Raw genomic sequence first — 21,474 nt, forward strand, 5'->3', positions numbered from 1 at the left:
ACAGTTCAATTGATTTTAAATATTAGATCCGCCGGAGAACTGGCCATTCTAGGGACATATTAAATTGAAATTATTTAAATGAATTAGATTAGTTTCTTTATACAATATGAATGTATAAATTTTGTTATATGCGTTTACTTTGTGTGTGAGTCTTGTTAATGACCATATTAATGTGTCATTGGTGATATTCAATAAAATGGATTAAAATATTAGAAATTTCTTTTTTCTTATGAGGTGGAATCTATTAACACACTTTTTCTTTTCATTTCTTTTTTATTTTATTAATTTTATAAAAAAATAGTATTATTTAAAAGGTTTTATTTTTATAAAACAAAGGAAATATTAATAAAATATGACACATTATTGCTTTTGGTTCGATTTATTCTGCTGTGTGGTGCTGATTCAGAATATTCTATTTGGGAGAGTGGACTTATTTTTAATTTATGGATATAAGTCAAATAATACTACACCATTCATCTAATACTATGAAGCAAACCAAATTATTTTTTGGCTTTCGATTCTGTGAAAAAGACAGTATTTTCTCAATCAATCTCAAATAGAAATACTACTCCTGAACAGTCTTTGACTCTAAACACAAAAACTTATAGTAATTATTTTGTCGACTTGGAGACTAGGAGTTTGTTGTTCTTTGTCCCTTGTTCCTTTTCACGTCTCATGCAAAGAGTCTTGGGAAAGAACTTCCTAAGACTAGTGGTAGGAGATTTATGTTTGATTTATATTCTTGTTTCTTTTGGATGTTATTTTGTTTAATTTTTTGAAATCTCTAGCACTCAGTGTTGATTTTTGATATTTGGAGGGAATTTTGAATGTGGGGTTGTTCAAGCTATTCTTTGTGTTGACTTTTAGTTTTGTGGTGTGAATTACCTAGGGAAGCTATGTCATACCTTATTAGTGCATTTTGCAGTTAAGAATTGTGAATCTTGGTAATTTTTCAAAAATAGTATCATTTGCTTAGGTTAAATTGGTTGAAAATTACAGCAATTCTTGATTTTAAGAAGTTGGTATCTTGTGATTACTGGTATGATTCAATTAGTATAAACTAAATCCTGCACTGTGCTCTGTGTCAAACATGGATCGAGAGGACGTTGTAGGCTAGAATTGAGCTTGAGAAAATGTTGTTGATTGTGTTATGGTGTATGTTTTCAAAGCGTTGCAGACAGTCTTCCTATATATTGGAGAACACATAGTTGACATATTCCTAATCTTTGATTTTATCTTCATATTCGATCCTCTGCACATTGATTAGGCAGCCCTATCATCTTGATTTGCAGGAGCAGGTGGCACACGGTTACTGACCCTGAAGCATGGGCTCAGACGACCCCTTAGTCTGGTTTTGCCGGCCAGTGGCAAATGGCATTTGGGCTCAAGAAACCGACAGCGCCTTTGGTGCTTATACGCCTTGTGCCATTGATTCTGTGGTGGGAAATGTTTCTCACCTAGTTCTTCTTGGCATGTGCCTATATAGAATATGGCTCATCAACTTTAACCCCAAAGTCCAACGCTACTGCTTGAGATCAAATTTCTACAACTATGCATTGGCCTTGCTGTTCAGTTGTTGCGCTGCTGAGCCTCTGTACAGACTGGTTATGGGCGTATCGATCTTCAACTTTGATAAAGAGTCAGGTCTTGCACCTTACGAGGTCTGCAGCTTCTCACCATCGATCTTTTTTTGCACACATTAACGTGGTTTTGTTTTTTCAGTGTAGTTATGATCTTCGTCTAACTGCTGCCGGTTTGCTCTGCAGATGGTGCATTTGGGCATTGAGATTATCTCATGGTGTTCTATGGTTGTAATGCTGCTTGTTGAAACAAGAATCTACATCAAAGAGTTCAGATGGTACATCAGATTTGGATTTATGTATGTTTTAGTGGGAGATGCAGTGATCTTTAACTTCATCTTCCCACTTAGAGAATTCTACACCAAGTAAGTCTAAAGTTTTCTTCAAATATGCTATAACATCAACAAAGTCACAACCTTGATTGCTACATTAAACCTTCACTTATATCTGATGTTTCCATTCACCCGCGAATGATTTGTTCCTCTGCAGGTCGATACTGTACTTGTTCATTAGTTCAGTCTTCTTCCAGGTAAAACTTTGTTCATTTTTGTAAACCAGGTGAAAATGTCAATCAAAGCTTATATTACTTTATGTTTATCAATTAGCTTTCTAAAATTCATAATTTCAACCAGGAAAACAACTCATTATGTGGAATATTTGCAGCCATGTTTGAATAACTATCTTCCATACAGGTTTTGCTTGGGATACTTCTTCTTGCTTACGTACCGAAATTGGACTCATATCCAGGCTACGTACCACTGCCGGACACTGTGGATGACACTGAGAACGAAAAGTCTCTCGGAGAGCAAGTATGTCCCGAGAGATCTGCAAATATTTTTTCTGGTGGGTGTGAAGATACTAGCTGTAATACACTGATACGCAGCTCGTTTCTTTATTTATTCTCACTAGTTACATTCTCACCGACATTGTTCTCTCCCGCATGTAGCGACCTACTTCAACTGGATGACTCCCCTTATGCAGCAAGGGTACAAAAGACCCATCACCGAGAAGGATGTCTGGAAGTTGGACTCTTGGGATCAGACAGAGACATTGAGCAGAGAGTTTGGATCTAGATTTTTTTTCTGTTATTCATCGATGCAAGCATGAGATGAACTTTTTTGTAACTTCACAAATATTCGAGTTTTATAGATTCCACAAATCTTGGGAGGAAGAAGTTCAGAGATCCAAACCATGGCTTTTGCGTGCTTTGAATTGTAGCCTTGGTGGCAGGTATAAGATTGATTCTTAAGTTTATCCAAGTTTAGTCAAAGCTACTAAGCTTCTGAATGGCCATTGATGTCAAGTTAATATATTCTATACCTGTCTGAAACGTGGTTAGCCCGTTCGATCTAACTTTTGCTCCTTGTATTTCTGCACAGGTTCTGGTATGGAGGCATCTTCAAAGTAAACATCAGTTCCATTTCCTTGCCAAAAATATTCAAATTATATATGTCTTCTTTATCGTTAAAGACGTGCCATTTTCTTGAAACTTGCAGATTGGTAATGATCTTTCCCAGCTTGCAGGCCCTGTTATACTAAACCATCTTTTACAGGTACTACATAAAAAGCAATCTAGATAAATATAGCCTTTTTACAAGAACTACAATAAGCCAACATGCTTTAAATTATTCTCTCTGAATATTATTCAATGTGAAGGATTCTGGATTTTACAACTTATTTATGCTTCTGGCAGTCTCTTGAGAAAGGCGATCCAGCTTGGGTCGGTTACATCTACGCACTGTCGATATTTTTCAGTGTGGTAGGGCTCTTCTTCCTTTCCCTTCAATCTAGTCAATTTGAACTTGTTTATTTGCTGATGTGAACTTTTTCTGTTCAGTCAATCGGAGTGCTCTGTGAGGCTCGTTACTTTCAGAATGTCATGCGTGTTGGCTTCAGGCTAAGATCCACTCTGGTAAGCTCTTTGACCGCATAGATGTTGGTATTTATCTCCAAGAAGATGAGAACTCAGACATTCTAAAAATATTATACCTGAACAATCTATATGTAGGTGGCTGCTATATTCCGCAAATCCTTAAGGCTAACCCATGAAGCTCGTAAGAACTTTCCATCCGGAAGAATTACAAACATGATCACGACAGATGCTAATGCACTTCAGGTATTCACAGAGTTGGTTTATTTCATAAAGTATTTGCACAGTCTATATCTCATATGGTCTTTTATCAGCCAAGAAAGTAATTCTCTAATATCTAATTCTTGTATCTTTCAGCAAATAACCCAACAGCTTCATGGTTTATGGTCGTTCCCGTTTAGAATTACCATGGCCATGATTCTTCTATACCAGCAGCTAGGAGTAGCTTCACTTCTTGGTTCGCTTATGTTGGTCCTGATGTTCCCAATACAGGTAACTAAGTTCCTCCTTACCGTTGATGGACAATTTTCCTCCTCAACACCATCCTTTTTTAACTAAGCTGTTCATGATTTTGTATTTGCTTACTGCTACTTGTACTGGCAAGCAGACTTTTATCGTCAGCAGGATGCGAAAGCTATCCAGGGAAGGATTGCTACGTACAGACAAGAGAGTCGGCTTAATGAACGAGATTTTGGCAGCTATGGATACTGTCAAGTACGTTGAAAATATAGCGTTTTTATTTTCCTGTAAACTCCAGGGTTGGTGCCAAAACCTGGCTCCAATCTAACGCCCTTTTCATCTCAATGCACATCAGGTACTACGCGTGGGAAAAGAGCTTTAAATCCAAAATTCAGGTTCTGAGGGATGATGAGCTGTCATGGGTCAGGAAAGCACAGACGCTCCAAGCGGTATGATGTGATTCATGTTACTACAAACAACTCTAGTAAAGAACTTTTCCTCTCCATTATATTTTGAAAGAAGATGAAAAACGGGAAATATACTCGTTTCGGTCGAGCATACCAATAATATGGTACACTTACAAATGTCCGTAGAGTGTATAATGTCTATCATGCTTGGTAGTTGTTTATTGATATATGATATTGGAAAAAAAATGACTATTCTACATTAAACTCAACCAAAATTGACTGTGTCCATGACTTTCTCATGGTTTTGCAGTGGAATACTTTCATCCTAAACAGCATACCAGTCCTTGTGACAGTGATTTCATTTGGAACATTCACATTGCTCGGTGGGGATCTCACGCCTTCCAGAGCTTTTACGTCTCTTGCTTTATTTGGCGTTCTGCGATTCCCCCTAAATATGCTCCCTAATTTAATCACTCAGGTTTGTCTTTATTCGCCTTAATGGTGTAATTGGTGAATTTTTGCAGGTGTCACAGTGTAGCCAAAGTCTACCGTAAAGTATTAAACTCAATGGTTAAGTGATCTCTCATGTTCACTGTGCTGTATTTGCAGGTTGTGAACGCAAATGTATCTCTCCAACGTCTCGAAGAACTATTGCTTGCAGAAGAGAGAATTTTGTTGCCTAATCCACCTCTTGCACCGGAGCTTCCTGCCATCTCGATCAAGGGTGGAAACTTTTCGTGGGATTCTAAGGTCCTTGTTTCTTATAGTGAAAAATCTTATCTGTTACTATAGTGTGCTTTTGTACCAATTTCCATGTTTTCACGCGCAATAAATACCAAGTTAAAAACAGGCGGAACGACCCACATTGTCCAATGTGAATCTGGATATACCAGTTGGCAGCCTAACTGCAATTGTTGGTGGCACCGGAGAAGGAAAAACATCGCTAATATCAGCAATGCTGAGAGAGCTTCCTCCACTTGGAGATGCAAACGTTGAAATCAGAGGATCTGTGGCTTATGTGCCTCAGATCTCTTGGATTTTCAATGCAACAGTAAGCTTCAAACCTCAAATACTTTTCTTTTTCATGCTACTGGTTGCATCAATCTTGATAATCTTCGATTTTAATTAGGTGCGCAACAATATATTATTTGGATCTTCGTTTGAACCAGCAAGATATTGGAAGGCCATAGATATCACTTCATTGCGCCATGACCTTGAGTTGCTTCCCGTTAAGTTTCTGAGCATTGTTGCGAACTACATTTCTGTTGCTCTTCAGCATCTGTGACATATTGCTTTGTTTTCTTCAGGGCCATGATCTCACCGAGATTGGTGAAAGAGGAGTGAACATCAGTGGAGGCCAAAAGCAGAGAGTTTCAATGGCTAGGGCTGTGTATTCCGACTCAGATATTTACATCTTTGACGACCCGTTGAGCGCTCTGGATGCCAATGTTGCTCGACAGGTATCCTAGATCAATCCAATTTCAACATTGTGTGTAACTTTATATCCATGATTTGAGACTATCTCTTCTCCAATCCAGGTGTTCAATAATTGCATAAAGGAAGCATTGGGAGGGAAAACGAGGGTCCTTGTCACGAATCAGTTGCATTTCCTTCCTCAGGTTGACCGGATAATCTTGGTTTCCGAAGGTATGGTGAAAGAGGAGGGCACCTTCGAGGAGCTCTCCGAGAATAGTGTTTTGTTCAAGAAGCTAATGGAAAATGCAGGCAAAATGGAGGAGCATATCCACGATAATGGTGAAGAGATGGATCTTTGTGACGAATCATCGCCTACACTTTCTTCTGATCCTAATACGAATGAGGTGCCAAAAGATGCAATCTCAACTAGAAACACGAGAGAAGGTAAATCAGTTCTTATCAAGCAGGAGGAAAGGGAGATGGGAATTGTCAGCTGGCATGTTTTGATGAGGTAATGAATCGAAAACACACCTTAGATCTTTTGCAGAAAGATTACTGATCTTGTTCTTTCCACAATACAAGGTACAAAAACGCATTAGGCGGCTTGTTTGCTGTATCAGTGCTGCTCACATGCTACACATTGACTGAAACTCTTCGAGTTTCAAGTAGCACGTGGCTTAGCGTTTGGACGAAGCAGAGCACTTCAGAGAGTTATAGTGTCGGTTTTTATATCATAGTTTATGCTGTCTTGTCTTTTGGTCAGGTACAAATAAATGGCTTGAAGAATGAAGATTCTTCAAGTCACAAATCTGGTTTCTCTTTACATGATGTTTGTCTTTGGATAAGTAATGAATAGACTGCATCACAAAATGCAGGTGTTAGTTACATTGACAAACTCATTTTGGCTGATTAAATTGAGCCTCAAGGCGGCTAAACACCTTCATGATTCGATGCTTATACTCAGAGCTCCGATGGTGTTCTTCCACACGAATCCCATAGGCCGCGTGATCAACAGATTCGCCAAGGATCTTGGTGATATTGACCGCACTGTAGCAGGCATTGTCAATGGCTTCTTTGCTCAGCTATGGCAGTTGCTTTCGACTTTCATGCTCATCGGCATTGTGAGCACTGTGTCTCTATGGGCCATCATGCCCCTGCTCATCTTGTTCTATGCAGCATATCTCTACTATCAGGTTGGTTTCTCCCTCTCTCTCTTGAAACTCATGATTCTTGATTTTGATCCATTAAGTCATTGGCAGAGCACATCAAGGGAAGTGAAGCGTCTTGACTCAATCACAAGGTCACCCGTGTATGCACAGTTTGGGGAGGCGCTGAACGGGCTGTCCTCAATCCGTGCATACAAGGCTTATGATCGGATGGCCGCCATCAATGGGAAGTCAATGGACAACAACATCAGATTCACTCTCATTAACTTTAGCTCGAATCGTTGGCTGACCATAAGATTGGAGAGTTTAGGAGGCATCATGATCTGGTTGACAGCAACATTTGCAGTTATGCAAAATCAGAGAGCTGAAAACCAAGTGGCATTTGCATCTACCATGGGATTGCTCCTCAGTTACTCCTTAAACATCACCAACTTGCTGAGCAACGTGCTGAGGGTCGCAAGCCGCGCAGAAAACAGCTTGAATTCAGTCGAGCGCGTTGGAACATACATAGATTTGCCATCTGAGGCTCCGGATGTGATTGAGGGAAGCCAACCCCCGCCTGGATGGCCGGCCTCAGGATTGGTCAGGTTTGAAGATGTGTGCCTCCGGTACAGACCCGGGCTTCCACCCGTCCTCAAGGGACTTTCCTTCACCATCCAATCACACCAGAAGGTCGGTATAGTTGGAAGAACGGGTGCTGGTAAATCGAGCATGATCAATGCATTGTTCCGGATTGTGGAGCTTGAGAGAGGGAGGATCTTAATTGATGAATGTGATGTTGCCAAATTCGGATTGACTGATCTACGAAAAGTTCTCAGCATTATCCCACAGTCTCCTGTCCTTTTCTCAGGTGCACTTCTTCTTCACCTTTTTGCTGAGATGTTGATTTGTAGTGTTTGTTTCTCACCTTGGTATTACTCGACATAGGTAATGTTCGGTTCAATCTCGACCCGTTTGGTGAACACAACGACACTAACCTCTGGGAAGCTCTAGAGAGGGCACACTTGAAGGATGTCATCAGGAGAAATCCTTTGGGTTTGGATGCTGAGGTAAAAAAGATGGGCCGCATTTTGATTGAAACTGCAACTATTGTTTTTTAAACTATTAACTTGATTAATGTTTTTTGGGGTGCCTCAAGGTTTTGGAAGGTGGCGAGAACTTCAGCGTTGGGCAGAGGCAGCTGCTAAGTCTTGCTCGAGCATTGCTTCGTAGGTCGAAGATCCTGGTGCTTGATGAAGCAACAGCTGCAGTTGATGTTACTACCGATGTGCTTATACAGAAAACCATTCGAGAAGAGTTCAAATCGTGTACGATGCTCACAGTCGCTCATCGCCTCAACACCATCATCGACAGTGATCAGATCCTCGTGCTTGATGTTGGCCAGGTACGCCTCATGTTTACATGAGTTTGAGTTCCATTGAAGTTTTAGCATCACTATACCAATTTTCTTTTTCAGGTGGTCGAGTATGACACTCCTGCAAAGCTCCTTGAAAACGAAACAAGTGCCTTCTCCAAGATGGTGCAGAGCACGGGGCAGGCCAATGCTGAGTACCTCCGAGGCTTGGTTGTTGCGAGGAAGGATAAAGGAGGCCGCTTTGATGGGGAGACGGCGTCATGGCTTCTATCTTCGCGTTGGAACGCTGCTGTGCAGCATGCCCTCGCTGCCAACCTCAGCTCCGCGGTGAGGGACCTGCAGGTGCTCGGGTTCGAGGAGAGCAGCAATGTGATCAGCAAAACCAAGGATGCAGTAGTGCTTCTGCAGGATGTATTGTTGGGGAAGCACGACGAGGAGATCGTGGAGACGCTACAACAGTTTGAGGTGTCAAGACACACATGGTGGTCGGCTTTCTACAGAGTGATTGAAGGTGTGTTGAATGTTGAAACCAGGATAAGTAATGCAAACAGAAGCCAAGTTTTTTGTTACATTGTTTGACTTGGGTTTGATTTTTACCTTTTCTTTCTGCATTTTAGGTCATGCAGAGATAAGCAGGTTGGCAAGAAATGGACTGCAGCAACCTAGAATTGGATTGGAAGATGCTTCAGACAATTGGGATGATCTTTAACTGTAATCAATCAACTTAGTTACAACTGTAATCAATCAACTTAGTTACAACTGTTCAAAAAAACTTGGCCCGAACATATAGCTCGTTCGATGTATTCCCAATGCATTCATGGGAAGAGGAGGTGGAAGGGAGCTTCAACTTCAAGAGCATGAAATTGGGGACATGGGAGAAACGGAGGTGAATTTGAGTAGTAGGATGTCTCTTATAATGTAAGAACTCACTGCAAATCAACTGTAACATTAAATTTCACACTGAATCTGGATAAGCAAATCCAGTTAGATATTAATAAAAGCTCATGTTACAGAAAGGTTTGCCAATTCCTAAGTACAATGTGAACTGCATCTTCCTAAGTTAAAAGTTCAGAAGTTGTAGTCTGCATGTCTTCGGATTCTGACATTGTTGTGTAGCTGAGGATCGCCTCGAAGCTATGGCAGTAAGCACTCGAATACACGACGAGTGCTTGAAACAACTTGGGCAAGCTTGTCTGTAGGTTTTTCAGGATCATTGCTCTGGTCCTTCTAACAGAATTCGAGTACTTAACTTTCTCGTCTTCGGATAAGCTCCTAAGAGCTTGGACCTTAGCTCGCCTAGCAATTAACGGATGCTTGGAATCTTCAACGGAGACGCTCCCTTCAAACCTCATCTCCATTTCTGCAAGAAAAGCGAGTTCCCTCTCCAATTTCCTCACAAGCTTCTCAGATCTCTTGCGCAAGTCGCATTCGTGTTGCTGCTGCAAGATGATGGAGTGAACAGCAGACTGTAAACACTTGATCGCATCAGACACTATCTGCAAGAAAGATAGGAAAATATTGTGACAAATTATATACTCCATAACACATACATACATACATCCACATTTTATTTCACTTAATTTTTCGAGAACTATACCTTATCAGGCAATTTATCAAGTGCTTGCTGCCATTTGTCCAAAAGGGCGTGCAGCGTTGGTGATTCGCTGTGACGGGTATTAGCACCTTCAATATAGTTAGTGAGCTCAATCCACTTGAAGAGCGTTCTCACATACTCACGCTGGTACTTCACGAGCTTGCAGAAGCTGTGGTGCCATAACTTTACTTCCGTCTGCAGCTGACCTGCAGCCTGCCGCTGGGATTCAGTAGTCGGCTCCACAGTTTGCTGATCCATGAGCTGATTCAGCTTCTGAGATATATGGCTCTGGACTTGATGAGAGTTGTACATCGTTTTCCACATGTGCATCAGCCTGAGATACACGAGATCACATCAGTTTACAAGCGAGAATCATAGAACGCGTTACATGCCATGATCATAATCAATTGGGGTCCTACCCTGAAGCCAGCGTGATCAGCTGAGGGTGCAATTCCTTGTTCACGAGCGTTAGTATTGTCGAAGAAGACCTGCCAATCGATTCTTGGAGAGATGAGATGTGAGATTGCAGACTTTCAAACGCGGAGCGTGTCTTCTCGGCCTTGGTCCAGTCGTGCTCTTCGTCTTGTTTCTGTAGTAGTAAAGATTTCCTCCCATACTCCACCTTAGAAATCTCTTCCTCCTAGGAAAATAGGAAACATCACAAGAAACATAAATGAAATTTCACTACATATTTCTTCTTTCAATCAGTTTATTCAGCATATCAAAGTTCTGAGTGATAACTGAGAACCACATAAGCATATGTTTACTTAGGGAAATTACCTTCACATCCTTGTAGAGTTTCTGTTCCTCTGAATAAAGTTTCTCGAGTGTGACACAGTGAGCTCCGGGCTTGCAGGGCTCACCGGATCCAAACATATATCCCGTTTCTCTAGTGGATTGAAGTGATTTAGACGACCACGACCAATTCAAGGCACTGAAAACCTTTGCTGAATTGCTTCTCTTCCCTGCTCAATCGATGCACAGACACGAAATCAGATGGTGCATAAGACATACGACATCTACTTATCTACTTAACTAAATAAGGACTAAAACAATTACTTTTGTCCTCGTTGGCACTCTGGTAAAGGAAGGTGCCTCCTTCGTTGATATCTATGAAAACAGCGATATCCTTCACCACAGCGGATGCTTTCAGGAAATACTCATCCAAGTCTTTGACAACACTCGGCAAGATCTTCCTGCCCCTCCAAACCACCATAGCCATATCTTCCGTGTCCTTCGTGTGCCCGCTCATCATAGACGAGCTATCATCAACAAACTCGGTGTCCTGTTGCTCAAGAGGAGGTGGCATATCAATGTCATCATCATCATCATCGTCAACAGTAAAAACACCCTCTTCCTCGTCTTCTTCTATGAACTCAGTATTCGTATCCTTCCAATTCTCCTCCTCCTCGCCCAGCTCCATCATCTCACTTCTCTTCTCACAATGCACCGGGGCAGAGCCAAAAACATCCCAATATTCCCAAGACGAGCTAGGAACTGGTGGGGGTGGCGTATGGCCACTCTCCTCATCGACCTCAATGATTTCCTCCACAGCAGACTGAGTCTCTCTCGATTTACCCTCAGACTTCCTTAGGTCGGGGCTAAAAGTGGGGGGAGGCGGAGGTGATGGTGGCAACGGAAGAGGAGGGGACGGAGGGAATCCAGCAGCAGAACTCATTTCCTCGAATTCCAAGGACTCGGGCTCAGTAAACTGCCTAAGTGTCACTCCACTATTCCTCAATGACCTCAAATAAGCTATCTGAGCATCAGAGAACTCTTTCCTATATCTCAAGAGCTGTTTCATCAGCCTCTTCCTCTCCTTACACATTCTCACCCTCTCTGGTTTATCAATTCTTGATGCAACACAGCCCATTTCCCCCAAATCTTGTTACAATAACGATTTTTCGCACAAATCTACCCCTTTAGGCCTTTAACATACACTATAATAGCAAAGCTCAATCAGTATTAGTCAAAGATGGTGAAAGTGAAACAATCAGAAACCATAGACCTCCAAAGCTCCATGGAAGCAAAATACAAAGAATACACAACCTAAGCTCAAATCAAAGAATTGCAACTACACAACCAAACATGTTGTCCACATAACATACATACATGCTCACAAAAATGCTTGAAAATGCCATTAAATTCAACCCTTTTCATTACTTATTTCCCACAGAATCAAGACAACATTGAACATGACAAAATAGCATAGTACATTGCTACCAACTCAAAATTTCTGCTGAGATCACAAAAAGACATCTATCTACACTACAATCTAGAAAAATGAGTGAAAAATCCTCAGATTGCAGACTAATAATTCAGAACAGATATTACATTTCCTGAGCTAAAAATTGTAACTTGCAATGTGTCTGGTAGAGTTTAAATAAATACAAGAAGGGCAGTCAAAAAAGAAGTGCAGTTCACCTTCTTTTTGGAATATTAAACCTCAAAAAAATCCAAATGTTTGTTGTCAAAGATCAAACATTTTCGCCATATGGACCACTAAAGTTATCCAGATAGTAATTCTTTTTCTTATAATATGTTTACTTTCAAGAAAACAAAGAAAAGAATGCTTCTGACACAGAACCGTCAGAGGCAACAATGCCACAACAAATGAACAAATAAAATATCAAGAAAGAAAATGGGAGGTAAATGAAGTCTTGCAAATGTGTAGTGAGTTTTTGATACAGAGAGAGGAGCTCGAGACCCGAGAAGACAAGGCATCCAAAGCAATATCAAGAAGACGACAGCACTTTATCCATTTTTTCTTTTAGGATTAAAAAAACTGTCTTTTTCGTTTGTCGAATGATAATAGTAGTAAATTTGATTTTTTTGATATAATAGTAAAATATTATAGTGTCATACAGATGGATTTTGTCGCTGAATTTTGTTAATTATATTGTAGAATTACATAACTCGAAAAATTATTAAGAAACAATAGATAATTGAAAAAGGAGTTTGGGGAATATCCTTTTCCACAATTTCGAGTAATACTTAAACATTCGTGAGGGTTTTCGTATGAATTTTCGTATGAATTTTCAACTATTTTTATTTCAATTTTCAAATATGATATTACTACCACAAACATCTCCATATGATCTTATGGTGATACCATATTTTATAGGTTAAATTGATATAAAAATAAAAAGAATCGTGAAGTTTGGTCCAACTTGAATTCTGCATTTATATAAAAATTTTGGGCTCGAAAAGTTTTGGTCTAATTATATCTAATATGATAATCAAAATTATTTGTGGACGTAATTAGCGACGAGTTAACAGACATTGTTCATTTATAAAAAAGAATAATGTCGTTTCATTGAAAAACATATAGCAATATGTCATGTGATTCATCACATCACAAACCTTTATCACTTTTCAGACTAATTTTTAAAATTTTATTAAAGTTCATGATTTTTTATTCAATTAGCCTCACTTACCTATCCAATAATCTAGAATGGAATATACATGAATACTTCTTAAATTCTTAATTATTCACCATGTGAACTACCATCGTAAGGTTGAAATAATTACATGAAGGATAAAAGAACAAACATTTACAAAAAATTATATCAATGTATCATCATATAATTTTGGATAATGCACAACAAAAACATGCAAAAACTAGTCAACCGCCATCATATTTATTAGAGACAAGCTTAGTGGTGAAGGAAATAATACCTGTAGTATTAATTGGCGACTTAGAATTCCTTCTTTGAAAACATTAAATATTGCAAGTTTTTCTTTTATAGAAGCCCTATTTTACCAATCAAAAGCGTCTTGTTTATCACTAAATACCCCTAAAACGTGTGTCACCCAACACAAAAAACCATAGCTTTTGCCTGCCAAACCAGTTGTATATTGTGATGATCTAAAACTTTATTGCCATTCCTAGCTTTTTTTAAACCTTTTTGGTATAAGAAAAAAGGAGAGATCATAGAAAACAAAAAAGATGATGAAAAGCGTGGTTATGAGTGTGTATGATGTGTCAAAAGTTCAATTTGTCAAAATATAAGGTGGGAGAATTTTCAACGATACTTCATAAGTTTATATTTTTGTCAATGACAATAAAGTTTGTGAATCATGGAAGAATATCAAAGTCTATTTTAGATGTATTCAGAAAATATATTCCATCCGTCCGTTATTAAATGCCTCATTTTTTCTTTTTTCGTCCATCCACCAATAAATGTCTCATTTTATTTTTACTATATTTGGTAAGTGAGTCATTCATTCCACTAACTCATTCCACTCACATTTTATTATAAGTAGATCTCATATTCTACTAACTTTTCTATTAATTTTACTATATAAAGTTAAACGATTTCTTAAAATCTGTACTAGTTAAATATTAAATATTTAATAGCGGACGGAGGAAGTATAACTCGTATTCAAAATTAATTGACAATGTTGGGACGGCATGTGGTCATTGAATGCAATTTCAATAAATGTTCGGCCCATTGACGAATTGGGCCCGTTTCATGAATAATACGGCCCATGGTTGATGAATTGGGCCCCATCATGATAAAGAGGCCTCAAGAATAATTTCATACCATTATTTGAGTATTCTGAAAAATTAGAGTAGCTATTGAAATTTGGTTACCCTTTCGAAATTTGATAAGTGCTAGTACTATGTATCGTCTGAAAAAATTAATTCTATTTTTTTAGCATTTAAATTAAATGTTGTAATTTATCCTACACCCGTAACACCACAAAACTTTATTCAATCATTTTTATTTTGATGAGAATTCCATTATTATTATTCATCATAATAAATGAGTCCTAATAAGATTAGGGTGTTGCAGCATTTATCCAAAACTTTTGTGCTCAAAATTAGATTCCGGGCCTGGCTGGTCTAATAATTTCCTGGCCCAAGATGGCGTTTGATATGACTATACACTCCTATTGAAATCCTGACTAAGTAGATCAATAAAAATGAAAGAGAGAGGTTTAGATCTTAGACCATGTTTGGTTGTCAAGATTTTGTCGGGAAAAGTAATCTGATTGTTTAAATTTTAAATTCCTATGTTTGTTTCAGTTTTTAATCAAACTGGGAAAGTAATCAGAATCCGAGAACAAGGAAAGTTAGTACAACCTTCCAGGATTGTGAATCCTAACTTTTCTTAGGTATTCTTTTTCCCAATTTTAGGATTCTTACACATTTAAGCAATATAGTATAGTTTTATTAATAATAATAATAGTAATAATAATAATAATAATAATAATATAATAATAATAATAATAATATAATAATAACAATAATTTAAAATTATAAATCATACTTAATTTCACTATAATAAATAACTATAATTAAAATTATCATAGTTATAACTATATTATATAATAATTCATAATAGTAATAATAATTTATTAACTAATTAAAATATAATTATATATTATAAATCGTATAATAAATAGTAAATATTATATTTTATAAATTAATAATTAATCAATAAGTCATAGTGCAATTTTAATTTATAAAATTTATTCAAGTATAATATCCGCAAATATTATATTTATAATATAATAATTATTAAATTTATTGTTATGATAAATGAGTATAATACTCCATGTAACTATAATTATAATTATATTATTATATATTATGATGGATAATCCATATTTAAACCATCCATCGTAATAATAAATACAATAATGTAATATTTATTATTTGTAACTCATAATTTATTAAAAAATTTACAATATTATTCTTTTTTATAAATAAAAAAAATAATAAGTACTATATTTTTAGTTTGGTATTTAAATTAAATATAAATTTAAAATCTTGTTATTTTTTAAACACTGGAAAGTAAAATTACTGGGAATCATATTGTCATGATTAATTTTCCTAGGAATCATTTTCCTTGGCAACTTTACTTTTTCGCTAACTAAACATGGCCTTAGTGTCAAACTTAGTAGAGCATTTATAAAAAATGGTTGGTTTTCATGTATAGTTATGGTTGGTTTCAAAATTCTAGCCAATTGCTATTTTAAGGAAATATCCAAAACCAAAAGATTAATCGAGTCATTTGTTGACTTCACAGCCGGCTTAGAGTAACAACTTGGGTACTTAATATTTGACTATATAATTAATGATGCATAACGTTGCATGTACGTAGCAATAATACTTACGAAATTCATAATTCTGTACGTCAATGAGTTTTCTAAAAGCAATTTGCGCTTGGAATCATTTGAGCAAAGGCACGTTTATTCTATTTTTGGCTTAAAATAGTATAGTTGTTTTGAATCTTTTGAAGAAGTATTACTAGAATCTTACATCAATTTAATAATATAATGCACGAACTCTTTCCTAGCTAGTTTAATTCCTACAAACAATTAATTCTTATGCGGCCATAATTTAATACTCATTCTATTTTCGATTAGGTAACTTTTTTTGGAGTTGAATTTTTATCTCAAACGAGTCTTATGTCATAATTCGGTGGCAAAATAATGCCAAGCTTCTCATTTTACCTTTTCATTTTTATTCAATATTTACAGAGAAACAAATTAATATCCATTTTTTCATACATGAATTTTCACTTATTTGGAGCTCAGTGGGAGAGATTAATTATGAACATATTTAGCACTTCTTAATTGTTTTTTCAACTTTTCATAATATTATGATTAGCTTAGTTGATACAAACTTTATTTCAAGCACTGCAAAAAATATTTTTTTCCTATTAGTACTACTTTACCAGCCTTATTATCCTTTTTCCAAAAAAAAATAATTATGAATTGGATAGTTATCCAACTAGCTAACAACTGCATCATCATTGCAAAGAAAGAAAAAAGATAAGTTGCCTCTATATTTGTACAACAACATATTCCATAATGTAAGTTAGTTGAGAGTTTAGGTTTAGTAAATAATCATAACACCATAAAGTTCATCCACCAACTAGTAATTGCAACACTAAGGTAGATAACTGCAATATTATGTTGTTGACTTCTATAACTTATTATTGCAGTAGCAATAACTTAGATCTCAACCAAAATCATTACAATTTTCACTAGTGATCTACACCACCACAATTAATTCCACCATAAATGTTTTTCCAGTCTATCTACCACCATTTACTACCAATCACATTCCCTATAAAATAAAAGAAAAGGTGACAAGATCGAATTTTGAAGCTACGTTAAGTTCTATAATTTGAACAAAAATTACAAGAATTTGGAATCTCGATGTGATGAGTATGTATGAAGGCAACGGACCCACCCACCCACATGGTAATTTATTTGTGTTTCAGTGCTGCATTTGATGACCCATATTGAGTTCCCTTCCCCCAAGGCGTTCAATCAGAAAAATATTTGATCTTGGCAGACACTGTAATTAATTAATTGGGTGTTCAACTGCATATAGATATGCACATTATGTGATTTGAATTTGGTGTCCCAAAGGGCTGAGTTTGGAATCTTCTGGTGGTTAAAGAAGTGATTTTTTTTGTGTCAGAACAGCTCTGTTTTGCTTTCTATTTTTATGTGGAGGGGTTGACCTAAATTTGTTGTCTGATTCCTTAAATTTTGTAGTATATTTTGCTGTGGGACTGAGATTTGGGGTCGGTTTCATATGGGATGTGTGACCTGTTGAGAGAGAGAAGAAATCACCTCTCTGCATTTTGCTGCATTGAATGCAGCTTTGATGAAATCAACAACTGGGCTATTGCAGTTTTATGTTTTTCTTTAGTTTTTGGAGTTTAGCTTAGCTGTTCTTCTCGAAGATCTGTGCAAGAATTGGGGAGAAATTTGGATTTGGAGTTTTGAGGAATTAGCTGATAAGTTTTTGGAGTTGAAGAGATGGCTTGTATGAAGTTGGGATCCAAAACTGATGCATTCCGGCGGCAAGGCCAAGCCTGGTTTGTTTCTTCATTTACTCTTCATTTTAAGGTAGCATAATAATGATGATGATGATGATGAAGATTAATATTTTCAAAAGGTGTTATCTTTATGCTGAAATTACTATTCATCCATGAAATCTTGATTGCTCCTATGTCTGAATTAGGACAAAAGAAAATGAGCTGAAATTTGTGTTTTTGGCTTATCTGTTTGACTTTGTCTACTGCAAATAGGTGCATTTGAGGTTCATGCCCTCTTGTTTTCAGTTGTTGAGTTTTACTTACAAGTGTGATTCTTAAATGTTTGTGCACTTTAATATGTGTAATATTTAGGATTTGTAATGCATTACTTTGAGGGTGCTTGTGTTAAGAGCATAGACTGATTTTTAGTTTCTTAAGTTGTTGAATATGTGAGTTATTTTCAGTGACTTTCTGAATGAAACATCAAATTCTGAAAGGTTATTATAGTTAGTTTGCTTCTGTAACGTCTCTGTGCTATGGCATTAGCTTTTTGTGTAATCCTTTGAATGCTTCATCTGCTCCGAAATCAACGAGTGCAGAATTCGTGACAAAACTACTAGCAACTCTGATGCTTTTCTTTCGAGTAATATGGTGTTTCGCTTCCTGACCTTTTTCCTCTTCGTTTACTTGTAGGTTCTGCACCACCGGCCTCCCGAGTGATGTAGTTGTCGAAATCGAGGAAATGTCATTTCATCTTCACAAGGTATTGTTTCGGTTTTTCATCTATATTGGTCTTGGCTCTTGTTGATGGATAGTAGCAATTTACATTTTTTAGTTGCATATTACTTTGTTTCTTTCATCTATATGTTTGCTGTAGTAATCTAACTTAAGCAATTGTGCAAGAATTTGATTTGTTTCAAACTGGTTATTGCTGAGGTTGAGCATAACTTGATATGATGTTGGCTGTCTGTTGTAGTTTCCGTTGCTCTCGAGAAGCGGGGTCATGGAGCGGCTCATTGCAGAGGCATCCGAGGGCGAAGAAGGCTGTGTCATCAGACTCTCCGACGTTCCCGGTGGAGCAAGATCGTTCGAGCTAGTAGCTAAGTTCTGCTACGGGGTGAAACTCGAGCTCACTGCATCGAACGTGGTGCACGTTCGTTGCGCTGCAGAGCATCTCGAAATGACTGAAGAGTATGGGGAGGGCAATCTCGTTTCTCAGGCCGAAATCTTTCTCAATCAGACGATTTTTCGCAGCTGGAAAGACTCTTTGAAAGCACTGCAGACGTGTGGCGATGTGCTCTCCGAGGCCGAGCAGCTCCACGTCCCGAAAAGGTGCATCGACTCCTTGGCTGCAAAGGCGTGCACCGATCCTGCTCTGTTCGGGTGGCCTATGACGGAGCGTGGTGGCCCGATGCAGAGCCCCGGAGGGAGTGTATTGTGGAACGGGATAAGCACGGGCGCTCGGCCTAAGCATTCGTGCGCAGATTGGTGGTACGAGGATGCGTCAACTTTGCCCCTGCCTTTCTACAAAAGGCTGATTTCGGCCATGGAATCCCGGGGCGTAAAGCAGGAGATGATTGCCGGCTCTCTCGTTTGTTATGCGAGAAAATACCTACCCGGACTAAACCGGCGCCAGGGTGGTAGTGAAGAATCAACCAACCGTCTTGCAACGGTTGGCTCGGTTGCCTTGCTCTCGGAACAAGAACAGAAAACTCTCGTTGAAGAGATCGATCGCTTGCTTCCCCTGCAGACGGGTCTGGTTCCGACAAAACACTTGTTCGGTCTGCTGAGAACGGCCAGGATTCTTCGAGCCGATGCCTCGTGCATATCGAACCTAGAGAAACGGACTGGGATGCAGCTCGATAAGGCGACACTCGAGGATCTTCTTATGCCGAACGTCTCTTATTCGATGGAGACTCTGTACGACGTGGACTGCGTTCAGCGGATTCTCGAGCATTTCTTGACCATGGATCAGGTGGTTGGTGATGCGTCTCCTAGCTCGGTGGATGATGGAAAATCGACCGGACCGCCATCTCTAACACCCATCACCATGGTGGCCAAGTTACTCGACGGATATCTCGCGGAGGTCGCCCCCGACGTACACCTAAAACTCCCCAAATTTCACTCGCTCGCTGCGGCCGTACCAGAGTACGCCCGGCCCTTGGATGACGGCCTTTATCGCGCTATCGACATTTATCTCAAGGTGACTTTACCTACCTCTTATTGATTAGTTATGCTTTCTGGCTGTAGACTGCACGGGTTTTAATATAAAATTGGTAAAGTAGTTGTAGTGTTAATAGGCCTAGATTCTCTCATATTTATCATTCAATAAACTTAACTCTTCATATTCTCATATACAGTCTCACCCATGGTTGGCTGAGCCCGAGCGAGAGCAGCTCTGCAGGCTGATGGACTGCCAGAAGCTCTCGCTCGAAGCTTGCACCCACGCAGCCCAGAACGAGAGGCTGCCGTTGAGGATAATAGTTCAAGTCCTCTTCTTCGAGCAGCTGCAGCTTCGGACCTCCATTGCAGGCTGCTTCCTCGTCTCTGAAAACCTCGATGGCTCGAGACAGCTGAGAAGCGGGCTGATGGGGGCGAACGAGAACCAAGTCCTGAAAGTCGGGATGGATAGCATGAGGATGAGGGTGGCCGAGCTCGAGAAGGAATGCTCCAGCATGAAGGAAGAGATCGATAAGCTAGGCAAGGCGAAAGGGTCGTCGCCTTCGAGCGCGTGGGGAAACATGTCGAAGAAGTTCGGGTTCCGGTTGAAGTCCCAAATGTGCAGTGCGCAAGAGGGATCAGTGAGCAAGCAAAAGATTGACAAGGTTGGAGAGAAACAAGGGAAGGGAAAGAAAAGGGTACATTTGAATGAACAGAAAAAACTAATTTCTTGATTTTAATTGTTTGTTTTTTCTCCTCTCACTGGTGTGTGTGATATTTGATGATCATTGTTACCCTTATTTCTTTTGTGATCTATAACTTAGGTATAGTGAAAGTGTAATTGTGTGAACGGTTTTCTAATCTGTTGAGGAAATTTCTTTTTTTCTCATAGTAATTTTGAAAGTTGGTCCAAGTCCTTTATTTTTTATTGATCTAAGACTAAGCACTTAAAATGCTTTAATCCTTTATTTGTTGATTTTGTGAACAATTATAATTTGGAAAGTAAATATCCATTATTACACTAAACAAATAAAAGAACAAATAAAAGGAAATATTCTTCTTAGTTGGCGACTCACCGGAAGCTCTCTAGAATGGCCTTGCCATTGTTAGTGAGTCCTTGGGTTTGACATTGTGTCGAAGTCAGCGATCTAGATGCTTCTTGACTTCAGATTTTGTTTAGCTAAACGTTGTGTTCGACATAATGTCGAACTATATTGAGTACTCATTTTTGGTTGAGTACTCAATCCGGTAAAGATTCATATTATTATTTTATATTTCAATATATAATCTTTCCTCTTTATCAATTGTTGATCAACTTTTGATTAAGAACTTAATTAGAATGGACTATGCTTGAATGGATGCACAATTGAAAATCGAGGGTGAAATTTGTAATGCCCTATATTCTTGACAATGCCAATTTGTTACTATTTGTTCCCAATTAGAAATAAGATACTATACGCAAGATTAAGCCAAACTACACTCATATTTGAAAATAATATACTCCTTTGTTTCTACAGTAATATACCTTGTTTCTTCCATGAAATTCTTGTTATAGAGTAATGTTTTTTATTTATATTTATTATGCTAATTTTATTGGTATATAACATAGAAATATGTCAATTGCATTAAGAATTGTCAAATTAAATGAGGTGGGCCTAGCTTGGCCACATGCAAAATGAGA

The 21,474-nt window shown here is 38.3% G+C and overlaps 3 protein-coding genes across 4 annotated transcripts; 2 read left to right on the forward strand and 1 right to left on the reverse strand.

Moving 5' to 3' along the window:
- The first annotated feature begins 552 nt into the window (after positions 1-552).
- Positions 553-9,268, forward strand: LOC125187949 (ABC transporter C family member 12-like). The gene is made up of 28 exons (XM_048084631.2): positions 553-714; positions 1,293-1,661; positions 1,767-1,945; positions 2,070-2,109; positions 2,273-2,423; positions 2,527-2,641; positions 2,730-2,810; positions 2,960-2,984; positions 3,077-3,133; positions 3,274-3,339; positions 3,418-3,492; positions 3,589-3,696; positions 3,808-3,942; positions 4,058-4,164; positions 4,265-4,358; positions 4,627-4,794; positions 4,926-5,066; positions 5,167-5,367; positions 5,446-5,544; positions 5,624-5,776; positions 5,855-6,243; positions 6,315-6,495; positions 6,608-6,925; positions 6,992-7,748; positions 7,826-7,947; positions 8,037-8,282; positions 8,355-8,763; positions 8,870-9,268. Exons 2-28 carry the CDS (start codon positions 1,326-1,328, stop codon positions 8,959-8,961), a joined length of 4,845 nt encoding a protein of 1,614 aa, XP_047940588.2. The 5' UTR covers positions 553-714; positions 1,293-1,325; the 3' UTR covers positions 8,962-9,268.
- On the reverse strand, positions 9,187-12,612 carry LOC125187950 (protein ALTERED PHOSPHATE STARVATION RESPONSE 1-like). 2 transcript variants are annotated; one of them, XM_089059753.1, is made up of 6 exons: positions 12,271-12,612; positions 10,906-11,786; positions 10,627-10,814; positions 10,266-10,486; positions 9,850-10,180; positions 9,187-9,748 (listed from the first exon to the last, which is right to left on the reverse strand). In XM_089059753.1, the coding sequence occupies exons 2-6, from the start codon at positions 11,717-11,719 to the stop codon at positions 9,308-9,310; spliced, it is 1,995 nt and encodes a 664-aa protein (XP_088915879.1). In that variant the 5' UTR covers positions 11,720-11,786; positions 12,271-12,612; the 3' UTR covers positions 9,187-9,307. The 2 variants fall into 2 exon arrangements, with proteins under 2 accessions (XP_088915879.1, XP_047940589.1); XM_048084632.2 differs by having other exon boundaries at positions 10,627-10,811; positions 10,906-12,611.
- Positions 12,613-16,948: 4,336 nt separating this feature from the next.
- Positions 16,949-20,688, forward strand: LOC125186397 (BTB/POZ domain-containing protein At1g30440-like). The gene is made up of 5 exons (XM_048082752.2): positions 16,949-17,067; positions 17,368-17,693; positions 18,327-18,396; positions 18,610-19,836; positions 19,994-20,688. Exons 2-5 carry the CDS (start codon positions 17,635-17,637, stop codon positions 20,525-20,527), a joined length of 1,890 nt encoding a protein of 629 aa, XP_047938709.1. The 5' UTR covers positions 16,949-17,067; positions 17,368-17,634; the 3' UTR covers positions 20,528-20,688.
- The last annotated feature ends 786 nt before the right edge of the window (positions 20,689-21,474 follow it).

Source organism: Salvia hispanica, chromosome 5, assembly GCF_029641045.1.
Source record: "Salvia hispanica isolate PSC_SH4W2 chromosome 5, Shi_PSC_v1, whole genome shotgun sequence".
In the NCBI taxonomy this organism is placed as follows: Eukaryota; Viridiplantae; Streptophyta; class Magnoliopsida; order Lamiales; family Lamiaceae; genus Salvia; species Salvia hispanica.